This window comes from Mesocricetus auratus, unplaced genomic scaffold (genome assembly GCF_017639785.1).
Source record: "Mesocricetus auratus isolate SY011 unplaced genomic scaffold, BCM_Maur_2.0 Super-Scaffold_4256, whole genome shotgun sequence".
Classification (NCBI taxonomy): Eukaryota; Metazoa; Chordata; class Mammalia; order Rodentia; family Cricetidae; genus Mesocricetus; species Mesocricetus auratus.
The window spans coordinates 35,043,661-35,058,537 of record NW_024429182.1 but is presented as its reverse complement, the minus strand read 5'-3'; the positions used below and the strand labels follow the sequence as shown (position 1 = coordinate 35,058,537).

At 42.7% G+C, this 14,877-nt stretch overlaps 1 protein-coding gene across 4 annotated transcripts in view; it reads left to right on the top strand.

Annotated features, from left to right (window-relative positions):
* The window catches only part of Kank1 (KN motif and ankyrin repeat domains 1), a 201,437-nt gene that overhangs the window by 133,865 nt on the left and 52,695 nt on the right, over positions 1-14,877 (top strand). For all 4 annotated transcript variants that reach the window (XM_040746161.1, XM_040746150.1, XM_040746155.1 and 1 more), the window contains exon 3: positions 542-661. In XM_040746161.1, coding sequence (XP_040602095.1) covers positions 625-661 — 37 coding nt within the window. In that variant the 5' untranslated portion in view covers positions 542-624. The remainder of the gene's footprint in view (positions 1-541; positions 662-14,877) is intronic.

The window sequence follows — 14,877 nt, the reverse complement described above, 5'->3', positions numbered from 1 at the left end:
GATGGAAGGCGCTGTATTAATATTTTAGCAAAGTGACTGCACAGAAGAAAGTGGGACTGGGTAAAAGGCTTGATAGTTAAAAATAATTCATAAAGAGTTTACCTTTAAGGGACAGGGCATCTTGTGCAAGAACTGCTTTGAAATTGCAGCTGATAAATGAGATTATTGAACCAACTTATAGAAAAGCAGGTGAGCTTCAAAACTTTTATATATATATGCATGCATGCATGCATGCATGCATACAGACAGACAGACAGACAGACAGACATAAAGAGCACTGAAGAGGGACATGTGTCAGGTGTCCTACTTCCTAGCCAGTGTCTGGGAGCCAGCTTTCTCTCCACAGGGTGTATTGTTTAGGTCTAGACACTGGTACGCCCGTGGGCATCATTCCTCTGGCCACTTTGGAGCCAGGCCTCATGCAGCCACCACCTGGATCCTCAGTCTGTCTCCATTCTAATCTGCTGTCTCCATTACAATCGCCTCTGTCCACAGAAACCATGTCTTGAATGTTCTGATGGGACTCTCTTTATCATGTCAGGTTGAAAGCCTTTGGGAGCTTGCTGTATGAAATTCGCACAAATCCTCACTGTTCGCTGTGTCCATCCTTGGATTTAAACCAGCATGGCTTATACTACGAAAGTCAACGGCCATGGTACAGGTAAGTGCACTCTGATGACAGAGAGAGGGAATGGTATGTCTTTGCTCAAATTGCTTTCTTATTTCTCTTTTAATAAAGGATAGATAATAGTAAGTGGCCTAGAGAAGTAGAATTTCACAGCAACTTTCTATCTTGTTGAAGTTGCTTATTTATTTATTTATTTTTATTTATTTATTTGTTTGTGTTGGCTTTACGGACGCTGTAACGATACGCGACACACAGTTACTGAAAGGGAAGCTAAGTATTTAATTTAGAAAATTACTCACACGATACCAAACCCCGAGAAGCCCAGCAGATCTCAGCTAGCGACTGGACCGGAAGCCGAACTCCAGGAAAAGAGAGCGAGACTTCCTGTGCGCTGTCTTTTATGCCTTCCCCAGTAACGCCCCTAGCCATGCCCAAAAGTGGGCTTGGCTAGTGACGTAGTTCTGCCTACATACGTATACGTCTTTATGTCCAGCCGTATACGTCTTTAGTCCTGCCTAAAGTGGGTGTGGTTAGCGGTGTGGTAAACCGCCCTTTTATTACCTCATCTGTATGCGCCTCTAGTAAGTCACATGTTTCATGGCGGCATAGACTTCCTCCTACAATTCCCCTTTTAGTCTAAAAAAGGACAACTAACTTGTGTCCATGAACAAAATGTATCAAACATCTATTCTATCTAAACCTAAACTTATCTTAAAGAAACACCCAAATATGAACACCTCCTTCCAATCCCAACTCTAAAATAATGGAAAACTAACACTAACAGGTGTAAACTTATAATATCAATAGTAGGGAGAGGGGGCGTGGAATTCTCAAAACTACTTCCTGCTGAGATGGGACGATGATAATCTCATGGGGACCTGTGAAAAGAAAATGTTAGTATAACAAAATCTGAGTAGATCAGACAGTCTCAGTATGGCAGGAGCTGCTTGATTGAAGTTCCTGACTGAGGTTCTAGTGTTGATTGAAGCTCTTATCTTGAAGCTCTGGTCAGATTGTAGAAGATGTGCTATTTCTGTTCCTTGGTCTGGAGTTGTGTCGAGTGATGTAGTTTCAAGCCAGTTTCAGGATAGTGCTTGTCAGGTGGAGTCAATGATGTGGGGCAATTCAGATGCCTCCAGTCGAATCAGGTGAAGTCAAGGAAGTGGATCCTCATTCTCTTTCGGAAGCAGTTGAAGATTGCTGTCAGGAAATCCCTTGTTCTCTGGAAAACTCGAACATTACTGTTAACAAAGAAATATTTTAACTTTCACATGTAAGCATACAGAAGAGGTGACAATAGGGAAGATGGAAAACCTGGAGGAAATTAGACTGTTCAGAAAAAGAAATCCATAGATAACAGTCCCTCATTTTATTTCTTCTGTCTTATATCAATGGCTCTTTGATATAATACAGAAATTCTGAATTGTATTTAAATAACATGCTTGGGTTTAGAGTAGGAGAGCCAATCCAACTCCAAAGCCAGCTTCAGTTAAATGAATGGGAATTGAGGTATGTGAAGAAATAAAGATAAAAGTGTACTATGAAAAAGCAATATAGAGAGATTTAGACTTTGATACCACACAGTGTGTGTTTGATGGTCCTCAGGGTAGCTATTCATTCTTCTACAGGAATCCATGTGTCCAGTATTCTTTGCTGAGTTTACCTGTGAGGACAAAAACAAAGCACTTCTCTTTCCTTTTAGGAGGTCACTTTACCCATTGTGGACTATGAATTTGTAGATGGGCTGTTATCTTCCTCCTCCTGAGATGTTTTCTGTTCTGATCGAATTTTTATTAATTTTGATGGAACCCAAACCTTTTCTTCTCCTGTGGAAACAAAAGCATAACCCCTTCCCCAACGTAACACATATCCTGGTTTCCAGACTGAGGTCATAACATCCTTAAAATACACCGGTTGGTTCAGTTCAGAAGTCTTCTCTGTAGTCCAGTGTCTTTCTGCTGCAGTTTGTCCTTTTTCATCAGCATTAAGAAAATTCAACGTTAGTAAAGCATTGTGTAACCTGTGTCTAGGTGTCTTTGTTTTCCTGGCTGTTTATGAAGCATCTCCTTTAAGGTTCGGTTAGACCTTTCAATTATTGCTTGTCCTGTGGGATTGTAAGGTATACCAGTTACATGTTTTATATTATAATATTTGAAGAATTGTTCCAATTTACTGGAGACATATGCTGGACCATTGTCAGTTTTTATTGTTTTAGGTATACCCATAACAGCCATTACCTCTAAGAGGTGTGTAATAACAGAGTCAGCTTTTTCAGAGCTGAGGGCAGTAGCCCATTGGAAGCCTGAGAACGTGTCTATAGTATGGTGTACATATTTCAAACTGCCAAATTCTGGGAAGTGAAATACATCCATTTGCAAAAGTTCATTTCTGTGAACACCTTTAGGATTACAACCTGCTGGTAATGGAGTTTGAGTGTACAATGAGCAACTGGGACAATTTCTTACTATTTCTTTGGCTTGTTGCCAGGTGATAGAAAAATCCTTCTGTAAACCTTTGCTGTTAACATGGTGTTTCTTATGAAATTCTGAAGCTTCCAACACATTACCTACTAATAAACGATCAATTTCATCATTGCCTTGTGCCAGAGGACCTGGCAGACCTGTATGGGATCTGATGTGTTATATATATAGGATGAGTCCTGTTTCTGATGATTTCCTGCAATTGTAAAAACAATGAGGTTAATTCTGTATTATCAGGAACAAATTCTGCAGTCTCAATGTGCAGGACAACTCTTTCCGCATACTGAGAATCCGTGACTATATTGAGAGGCTCTGTAAAGTCCTTAAGTACCATCAGAATGGCATATAACTCTGCCTTTTGTACGGAGTTGTAAGGGCTTTGAACTACTTTACTTATTTTTCCTGATTTATACCCTGCTTTACCTGATTTGTTTGCATCCGTGTAGAAGGTAAGAACTCCAGAAATAGGTGTTTGCCTCACGATACGTGGAAGAATCCAAATTGTTTTCTTTATGAATTTGATTCTCTCTGTTTTGGGATAGTTATTACTAATACTTCCCAAAAAGTCACTGCAAGCTATTTGCCAATACTCATTATCCTTCCATAAGGAGGAAATTTCCTCATTCGTTAATGGTACAATAATTTCAGCTGGGTCTTTCCCAGTCAGTTGACGAAGCCTTAATTTACCTTTTAATATCAAATCAGATATCTTTTCTATATATGTTTTCAATTTTTTATTTTGTTTATGTGGCAGAAATACCCATTCTAGAATGATGTCGTCCCTCTGCATTAATATTCCTGAGGGTATTCTCTAGATGGTAAAATAACCAGAATACAGTCCAGATTTGGATCCACACGGTCCACATGTGCTTCTAATATTCTCTTTTCTACCCATTCTAATTCTTTTTCAGCCTCAGCTGATAGTACTCGTGGGCTGTTTAGGTCTTTATCTCCTTTTAAAGCCATTTTCAGGTGTTTTAAATCATGCCCTTCTACACCAATAATCGTCTGTAATTGAGAGATTTCTCCTAATAGTTTTTGAAGATCATTAAGAGTCCGGTAACGATCTCTTCTGATCTGTACTTTCTGTGGTCTAATTTTCTGAGCATCTATTTTATAACCTAAATAGTTAATAGAATCTCCTCTTTGTATTTTTTCTGGTGCAATTTGTAATCCCCAGCAAGGCAAAATTTCCTTTACTGCCTCAAACATCTTTTCCAAAGTATCCTTATTTGAATCAGACAATAATATGTCATCCATATAATGATATATTAACGAATGTGGAAATTTTTTACGAATTATTTCTAGAGGTTTATTCACAAAATATTGACACAAAGTTGGACTGTTTAACATACCTTGAGGTAGTACCTTCCACTGGAATCTCTGTACCGGACGGGAATTATTATAGGTAGGTACTGTGAAGGCAAACTTTTCTCTGTCGTTTTCTTGTAACGGTATGGTGAAGAAACAATCTTTTAAGTCTATAACTATAATTGGCCAATCCTTAGGAATTAGAGAAGGTAACGGCATCCCAGGTTGTAGAGACCCCATAGGCTGAATTACCTTGTTGATGGCTCTAAGATCAGTAACCATTCTCCACTTACCAGACTTCTTCTTGACAACAAAAACAGGTGAATTCCATGCACTAGTTGATTCCTCAATATGTCCAGCATCTAGCTGTTCCTGAACTAACTTCTCCAAAGCCTCTAACTTCTCAGATGTCATAGGCCATTGACCCACCCAGACGGGTTCCTCTGTCAGCCATTTTAATGGTAGAGCTTTTGGTTGCTCTGTAGGTTTGGCACTAGCATCTTGCTTCTGCACAGCCTGTACATTTGGCATCTGTTTTCTGTACTGTCTTACTATATTCTTACTACCACTAAGAGCTTGTCTATAATTCCTAGCTGATACAGGAGGAATTTTAATCTGCGTATTCCATTGCTGGAGTAGATCACGACCCCAGAGGTTTATAGCAATATCTGCAACATATGGCTTTAACCTTCCTCTCTGTCCTTCTGGCCCAATAAAGTCAATCCATCTAACGCTCTGTTTAACTTCAGATAGGGTTCCGATCCCTAAGAATTGAACATTAACCTCTTTTAAAGCCCAGTTTTGTGGCCAGGACTGCTGATTAAGGATAGTGACGTCACTTCCGGTGTCCAGTAATCCGTAAATCACCCTATTATTTACCTTAACCGGAAGTTTGGGTCTATGATATTGTATAGAAGTTTGCCAATATATATGTTTTGTATCTCCTCCTGATGTAATTGATTCATCCTCTGGAGCTAATGTATTATCCAGTGCCGTATTATTTACAATGGGCAGTGGATCTTCTAATTGTCCTGGGAGAGGCTGTCCTCCACTGTCACTGGGAATGACCGGATAATCTTCCTCTTCGGGGCTCCATGGAGCCCCGGAAGCCCGTTTCCCTGCTGTAAAGATCTACCTTGTCTGTCTATTGTGGAAAAGCATTCATCAGTCCAATGGCGCCCCTTCCCACACCTCCTGCATAGACCAGGAGGCTTAGGCCTTCTGTTTGATACATTCCTGGTAAAAGCATTATTTCTAGGAATGCGTTGTCTACAGTTCCTACTAAGATGTCCTATTCTACCACAGTTAAAGCATTTTGCATCTTTACGCCTATTTAAATTCTTTGAGATTGCCTTCCCTACCCATGCCTCTATATCATCACAGGTAGGGTATTTGGCATCCTGGTGCCTCCTCAAACCTGTAGAAATAGCTTCACCTACCCAAGCTCCTGTATCCTGACTTTTACATTCCAGGTTCGCTGTATGCAGAACCCATTCCTCCAATGGCGCTGATCTTATTTTTAATGGCCAAATTACCTGCCTGCATTGAGGATTCGCGTTCTCATACGCCAAAGATTCTATAAGAAGACGCCTGGATTCTGGGTTCGCTACCTGTACCTCTACTGCTCTGGATAATCTCTCTAAAAATTCAGTGAACCTTTCCCTTGGGCCCTGTAATACCTTGGTGTAGGGTTGCATTATCTCTCCTGTTTCACAAACCTTATCCAAGGCATTTAAAGCAGCTGTACGGCACAAAGACAACATGTGCTCATCATATGCAGATTGAACCTGCGTGTCAGCGTAAGGACCCTCCCCAAGAATCTTGTCTTGGGGTACTTCATGACCGTTCTGCAATTCCTGAATCTCAATTGCTTTTGCTTCTTGCCTCCACAAAGCTCTCCATTGAATTTGGCAAGAATTTTCGAGTACTGCAGAGGCTAATTGGGCCCAGTCTTTTGGGGTTACTTTATTTACAGTAGCCCATGAGGTTAGGAGCTCTCTGACAAAGGGAGAATGAAGACCATACATGACAATGGCCTCCTTAATATTTTTTAGATCCTTCATCTGTATAGGCTCCCAGTGATAAGCAATGGGACCATTTGATTGTTTTTTCGTTGCTGGTTTTTCTGTTACAGATACCGGAAAAACCATAGGGGAACGCACAGCAACCTTAGGGAAATCATTCCGGCATTTGAGAAGCTTTGGGAAACTCCTGTCCTGACCTGTTGCCTGTATTTCTGATTCTGAAGTATCAGATTGAGTGTCTTCTAAATCCTGCAGTCTATTCATCATTGTTTCTCTGAGCTCTTGAAGTTCTTGGGACAAATGATTTTCTAAGGATGTCATGGAATCTTTCATTTTTTACATTCATCGTTTACATGTGATTCCAAATTTCTAATAGTCTCATCCTTAGCAAGTACCTCAATAGCATGTAAACTGCCTTCTACAAATGATATTCTATCAGTTAGTTTACCATTGCTCTCAGACATGGAACAATTCTTTTCTGCTAGCATTTCAATTTTATGTTCCAGTCTTTGTAATTTGCTAGTGAAATCATCAAACATGGAACCGTGTTTGTCGTTAAATGTTTCCACATTATGTTCCAATTTTTCAATTCTATCTATGGAACACATTTTTCCTGAAAATAATTCAATTTTGTGTTCCGTCTCTTTAAACCTGTTCGTCAGACCTACATTATCATTTTTAATATCCTGAATATTTTCTACCAACCCTTTCTTACTCTCCTGCAATGAATTTTGCATTTCCTGAATCCTTTGTATTAAGATTTCAAAACTATCCTGCGATGACTGCATGACCTGTATAAGTTTATTCCTATTTTTGAACCATTTCATTAACAAAATTATATTGATTATGAAGCTAATAATCACCATCATGGGTAGGAAGCACCTTTCAGGTAGGTCCTCAACCCTTTCTAAAATCCCATCCATACAAAAACCAAGAAAATTCTTAACATCCTGCATCATAGTGTTAGCTGTTGACATTGTATAAAGCAGTTACGTTTGTTATCAGTGGAGTAATTCAGGCCGAAATCAACAGGCTGCCAGTGAGAGAGCACGTGGTCGGAGTCAGCTGGCCGCCAGTAAAACAGCACGTGGCCGTGAGAGAAACCTTGGAATACCTAACCTTACCGGCAGGTAGACGGTGCTGGTTCCTGGCGGCAGGAATCGTGCCTTGCCGAGCGAAGTGGTGAGGAACTTAGCGAAAGGAGAGTCCACGTGCGCCTGGTCGGGCCGAGAGAAGCCGTTTTTCTGGGTCCCGATTCCAATCCCGCTCCGACACCAAACTGTTGGCTTTACGGACGCTGTAACGATACGCGACACACAGTTACTGAAAGGGAAGCTAAGTATTTAATTTAGAAAATTACTCACACGATACCAAACCCCGAGAAGCCCAGCAGATCTCAGCTAGCGACTGGACCGGAAGCCGAACTCCAGGAAAAGAGAGCGAGACTTCCTGTGCGCTGTCTTTTATGCCTTCCCCAGTAACGCCCCTAGCCATGCCCAAAAGTGGGCTTGGCTAGTGACGTAGTTCTGCCTACATACGTATACGTCTTTATGTCCAGCCGTATACGTCTTTAGTCCTGCCTAAAGTGGGTGTGGTTAGCGGTGTGGTAAACCGCCCTTTTATTACCTCATCTGTATGCGCCTCTAGTAAGTCACATGTTTCATGGCGGCATAGACTTCCTCCTACAGTTTGTTTGTTTGTTTTTGTTTTTCGAGACAGGGTTTCTCTGTGGCTTTGGAGGCTGTCCTGGAACTAGCTCTTGTAAACCAGGCTGGCCTCGAACTCACAGAGATCCTACTGCCTCTGCCTCCCAAGTACTGGGATTAAAGGTGTGCGCCACCAACGCCCTGGTTTGTTTCTTCTTTAATCTCTTAGAAAACTTGCCTTAAAACACACACACACACACACACACACACACACACACACACACACGTGCACGCACGCACGCACACTATTTTAGGGGAGCATCAGAGGACAACTTTGTGGGAGTCCGTGCTCACCTTCCATCATGTGGGTTTTGAACTCAAGTGATCAGTGTTGGCAATAAGTGCCTTTACCCCACTGAGCCATCTGACCAGCCTTTGATTTTCTCTTTACGACAACTCTTACCTAAAAGTTCTGTTGATGGTTGAGAGAGAAATATAAACATTTTGAATGCTGATCTGAGCGTTAGACACACTTGCTCAACTTAGACTTCCCTCTGAGTGGTCGACAAAGAGCAACCACTTTTGATTCTGAAACCCAATTCCTAGGAGTTTTGTTTGATAAGACCAACCATGGGAAAGGGGTGGAGTGAACAGAAACGGAGCCCAGATATATTTTTTGTTTGTTTCTCCAATGTCAGAATTTATTGAGTAACAGTAAATTCATAAAGTTCAGTCAGTTCTGTTGGCTAAGATTCACCATGTGATCTTGTCTTCACTTCCCAGCCTAAGGTTCTTTTGTTCCCATCTTGTTAACTCTTAAGGTCACACATCACACATACCATAATGATACATAGGCTACAGAATGGCCTTACTGAAGGCAGACGCAAGGGTTGTTCTAGTGCGGTGTGGATGGTCAACTAAGATCCACGACTAGGGCAAGTTGGAGCAGGGTGCGCTGCCTGACCAAGTCCTGATGAGTGGCACCAAGCCCAAGCTGTCACCTGGGGACAGTCTGAAGTCCAGTGCTTATCGATCTGATCCTGTGTTGCTGTACCAATCAGTTAGGTGACATGTCTCTGGGTGACATGTCCCAGTGTTAGCTCTCCCTCCTGGATGGGATCCAGCTGAGGGGTTTCATATTCATCATGGATCTGCTGTGTTCTGTAAGCTGTTGGGCCTGGCTTTTCTGTGTCTCCAACCAACTTTCTTTTTTTTTGTTGTTGTTTTTTTTGTTTTTTTGTTTTTACGAGACAGGGTTTCTCTGTATTGTTTTGGAGGCTGTCGGTCCAGCCCGGCCTCGAACTCACAGAGATCCGCCTGCCTCTGCCTCCCGAGTGCTGGAATTAAAGGTGTGCGCCACCACCGCCCGGCCTCCAACCAACTTTCTTAAGTTGATAGTAACTCTTTACTTGGGTAAACAAGCTTTGTGCTTCTTGGTTCCTGATGTACTAGTGGTGGTATGTAGGATGGAGACTCATTCTGACTCAGCATTTGATTGGAAGGGAGCACCTGTTGCTCCATAAGATGGAGTGACTCTGGACAAGACCTAGCTTGAAAGCTATGTAGAGTGACTTAGAGTAGAACATAGCTTGGAGGCCATAAGGAAGAGACTTTATGCTGTAAACAAACTCCTTTTGGAATATATAACCAGCTATGTTTTTCAAACAGGAAGACCTGAACTTTGATTCTTATTTTGGTTAGAGACCTACATATTTCAAATAGCAATTTGCTTTGGTAAGATTTGAGAGAAATTTGTAGAATAACTAGGGGGAAGGGTCATCCTATTAGGTATACATAACCAAAGATGACAGCCTGTGTAAAACAGCACACGGAGTATTGATTCCTCTCTAGAGAACGTGCTCAGTTTTAGCTGAATGATTGGCAGCAGAGCGCTTTCTTCTCAGAGCCTGACCCCAGAGTCCTGGCTTTGCTGACTCAGCACCCTCATGTGTCGGCATTGTATTCAGGAAGGGCAGGGGTGGTTAGCATTTGTGTTCTGGTCAGTTAGCATTTGCACTCTGCTCCTATGGTAGAGATCTGTTTCACCCTCTGTCTCCCTACTGCCTGATTTCGCTTTGCTGCACCCTTCCCTTCTCCTTCCTCCTGAGATCTGGTGGTGTCTGGTGCCATTGGTAACTTTCCCCTACTTGGTTTCCTACCTACCAGGTCTGGGCATCAATGCAAAGTAAGGGAAAGCCCTCAGATTCCTGCGTCCCAGGATGTGTAAGTTGGAATGGTTACTGCAAGCAGGTGTCTGGTCAAGACAAGGGAAAGAAGAGCCTGGCAAGTAAGCCTCTAAGCCTGGGTTCTCAACCTTCCCAATGCTGCCGTCCACGAATACAGTTCCTCATGTTGTGGTGGCCCCCAACCATAAAATCATTTTCTTCTCTTGCTATTTGATACTGTACTTTTGCTACTGTTAGGAATGGTAATATAAGCATCTGTGTTTTCCAATGGTCTTAGACCACCCTTGTGGAAGTGGTTGTTTGACACCCCCCCCACGGGGTTATGACCCACCCACAGGTTGAGAACTTCTGTTTTAGCAAATCAGTCATACACAGTTGTTTCATTAACACACACATGGATTTATGTGCATATGATGCTCATTCGATGCAAAATAGAGAAGTGTTTCATTGTCCAAAAAAATGGTGAGTCCAAAATCCTTGGTATCACTATCACTCAAAAATAGTTTTCTTACTTCTCAAACTTTCACATTTTAAATATTTTAGATGATAAAGATTTTTTCTTATGAAAACCACTGTTTCTGTGTTTTTCCCCTCTCATTTTATATTACATGAGAAATACTTGCCCCTTATTTAAATTGCAAGAGTATATGCTGATTATGAATATATAATTTTGAGGGGCTGGGGAAATTTCGCAGGAGACCCTAAGTTCAGTTCCCAGCAACTGTATCCATCAGGCAGCTCTCTCAACCACCTGTAAGTCCTGCCCTAGTGGCTCCAACTCCCTTCCCTGTTCTCCACAGGGGTCTTCCCTCACGTGTACACACCCCACACACATAGTCATGACCAAGAAATAATTCTTTTTAAAAGTTAGCTTTGTGTGTTGGTTAGGTTTTTTGTCACCTCGACACAAGCTAGAGTCATTTGAGAAGAGGTAATCTCAACTGAGGAAAAGTGACTCCCTGAGTTTGGCCTCAGGCAAACCTGTGGGGCATTTTCTTGATTGACAGTTGATGTAGGAAGGCCCAGTCCATCTTGGGTAGTACCACCCCTGGGCAGGTGCCCCTGAGGTACATAAGAAGGGAGGTTAAGCAAATCAAGGGAGAAAAAGCCCAGTAGGCAGCATTCTTCCTTGTTCCCCTTCATTTCTTGACTCAGAGTTATGTTTGAGTTCCTGCCCTGACTTCCTTCAGTAATGGACTGTGATGTGGAAGTATAAACCAAATGAATCCTTTCATCCCCAAGTTGCTTTTGGTCATGGCATTTTATCACAATAGTAGAAAGAAAACTAAGACGTTACATATGGGTGGGGGAGACTAGTAGGGGCCAGTTACTGATCCTCTGTGAAAAAGGCTAATTTAAACTGGGCGTTGGTGGCACACGCCTTTAATCCCAGCACTTCGAAGGCAGTGGTAGGCGGATCTCTGTGAGTTCAAGACCAGCCTGGTCTACCGGAGTTCCAGGACAGGCTCCAAAACAATACAGAGAAACCCTGTCTCAAACAAAAACAAAAACAAAAGGCTAATTTATTTGGGCCATTTAGTAGAAGTTTTAGATGTAAGCTAATTGTTTGCAGTGTCATCCACCCCCCAAATAAAGTTATATCTATGATTTCTTTAAAATTACATATCCCTTAAATGTGGTCTCCCAATCCTTTCCCTAAAATCAACTGTTTGGGGTTCACAGACAGTGAATAGACAACATTTTTCATGTTCTTATGAATCAAGGGAAAAATGGCCAATAAAAAGCACCTCAAGACTAAACAGCCCTTGTCCCTCAGCTGCTATCAGAAGGACTGGCCGATTGTTTAGGGTTTAAGCTGGGTAAGAAGTGGTCCCATGTCTTCTAAACTCCAGCTTCTCCACAGAGCCCTTGAGATAGAATGGGCAAAGGGTGTTGACTTTAAATAAGAGCATTGGTGCTGTAATTCATAAATAACCCTTATGACGCGGTTCTGACACAGAGGTAAAGATTGTGTGAGGGGCACACATGTCTACCTGCACTGTCCAGCCTAAGATAAACCCTGCCAGGACACAGCAATTGCTGAGTACCTGCTGTGTGCCAGGTACTCATTTTGTGCTAGGAATGTAGCAATGAACAAAACAGGCATGAATCTCTGCCCTCCGGGATTGTATACAGTGGAAGCCAGGGTCTCCTGTAGGCAGAGATGCTAACTAAAATAGAGCATGTGTTTACACCAGGGAAGTGTTGTGTGTCTGAGGTTCACTTTTAATCGGTGATCTACTTGTGCTTGCTAAACCTGGCCAACCTGCCCCACCCAAATCCCTTCCATTTGCATCATTCTCCTTGTCATTCACTCCTCTCTGCATCAGTTGTCGCCATGACACTGTCTCCTTTTAGCAGAGCTTCAGCTCCATTTCTGACCACGGGCACAGTTTGTGTGCATCTGTCCAAAACATGACTGGTGACTGCAGTCTGCCCTTAGGAGCTTGTCTCATCAAGATCGCTCTTGACTCTTCTATAGCTAGCTAGACAGAAAACGGGGATCATTGGTTAGGAAGATAGCCGGATTCCTTTGGGGTCTCGGAAATGGGGACAATCTGCTCTTCACCCAAGTTCCCAAGTCATGTCGTAAACTGGCTACACTGATTGATACCTCCCTAAACACTAATTAATGTTGTGAAACTTTAATTAGACCTTAGGATTCCTTTAGAAGCCAAATAACAAGTGGCTGATTTGTCAGATGAATATAATAACCCATGTCTTCTTCTCTTCCTCACAAGACAGGTGTGAGGAAAAAAGTAAGCCAAGCCGTGCACTCTGCCGTGCATTGTTTTGGGGATCTTTTGAGACAGGGTCTCCCAGGCTGCCCTTAAACTCAGTCCTCTTTCGTCCCGAGTGCTGGGAATATGGGCGTGTGCCCTTCACCTGGTTTGGAAGAGCACTTTTCAAGACACAAGTCCTAGTCAGACGTCAGGGGACAGGCCAGTTGTTCTTGCCCTTTTGTTCCTGTCGTGAGCCCCTGCTCTGGTGCCCTCACGTGGAACCCCGGCAGATGCTGATATGTTGGTGCAATCGTGTTCTCCTCTCTCTCTCTCTTTTCTGACCACTGTTACCATCTTTATGTTTGCTAATAGTTGCCTTCCCCCTTTATGGCTTCTCCCTCTTATCAATCTGTGTCTTTCTTCAGATGTCTACTTACGATGTCTGCTCCACTGTTACTGACTGCATTAAAAAATTTAAGTTATTGGGACTGGTTCAGAGGTTCAAGAGCATTTGCTGCTCCTGTAGAGGACCTGGGTTTGGGTCCCAGCACTCAAACGACAGCTCACAACTTTGTAACTCCAGCTCCAGGGGGTCTGATCGATGCCTCTTCTGGCCTTTGTGGGCACCAGGCACACAAATGGTGCACGTGTACCTCTGCCAACCAACACTCCTACACATAAAATAAAATCACCTTTAACTGTTTTTTAAATTTAATTTGATAACATTCATAAATTGTTAGGAAAACAGAAGGGGGAAGTACTTACAAACACATATTAGGTCTTAGTTTTAGCATTTTCTCTTCCTTTTCAGAAAGACTTAGGACTTCTTCAGTAAGCTTTCGTACATTTTAGTATGCAGTCCTTGGCTTTAACACACTCTGCATTCTGCCCAGTCTTCATGGAAAATAGCTTTCAACGTAATCTTTGTGACTGCTTCCTGATACTCCTGGCCATATTTCTAGAAGCTTGGCTACGCTTCTCTTTTTGTTGGAGTGTTGAAGTAAAGGCTGCAGCATCTTCGCCCACTGAAGATAATGATGCAGAGAGCTTCCTCTCCCTCTTACCTTGCCATCTTTCTCCTCTTCCATGATTTCCTGAGAGTAATTTCACACACACACACACACACACACACACACACACACACACACACACACACACACACAAACGGGAGCTAAAGAGCACAGCTTTTTAGTGACCTCAGTACCTGGTAGAGGTCTTGAATATGCTTAGCCTGGGCAGTGATTTGGCTGTGGATTTTGTCTCTATGCTGATCTCAAATGAGGTACAAAGGGCATTGATAAGGCGGGGTCAAGCAGAGGAGCCCAGGACTCCTGCAGAGCAGGCAAAGCGAGCCGCAGCACCCACAGCCCACTCTGGGTTGTGTAAATATTTTTTCTGGGCAGGCGCATTTCTCAAACAGAACTCTGAGCCCACTGAAGGTGAGCCTAGCAGCTGGAATTTCAAGTTTAAACACTACCCTGCATTGACTAGCCTGCCTAGAATCACTGGTGTGTGCTGAGACCGTCTTTAGAGAGGACACATCAGAGCTGCTGTGGGCTCATGATGGTGAGTTCTAGCCCTGTCACCCAGTTACCCTGGTCCCGCAGCTTAAACTGCTTCTAAACTCTACTATAGTCTGTGGCTTCCGGGGCCTCTTGATTCTGTTTGTTAGATGTGTGTTCTTATTTCATAAGTGGTGTTGTCAAACTGTCAGAAAAAGCCCAGGGTAAAACCAAGTTTCTTAACATAAAAATAGAGGTAGGAGCTAGAGGAGGTTTCTTTTATTTCAGTTGTCTGGCCTCTCTTCCCTCCTCTCAGATGACAAAACACAACTTGTGAAGCTCACACAGTGAGTCAGTGGCTAAGGCGAGTCTGCTTT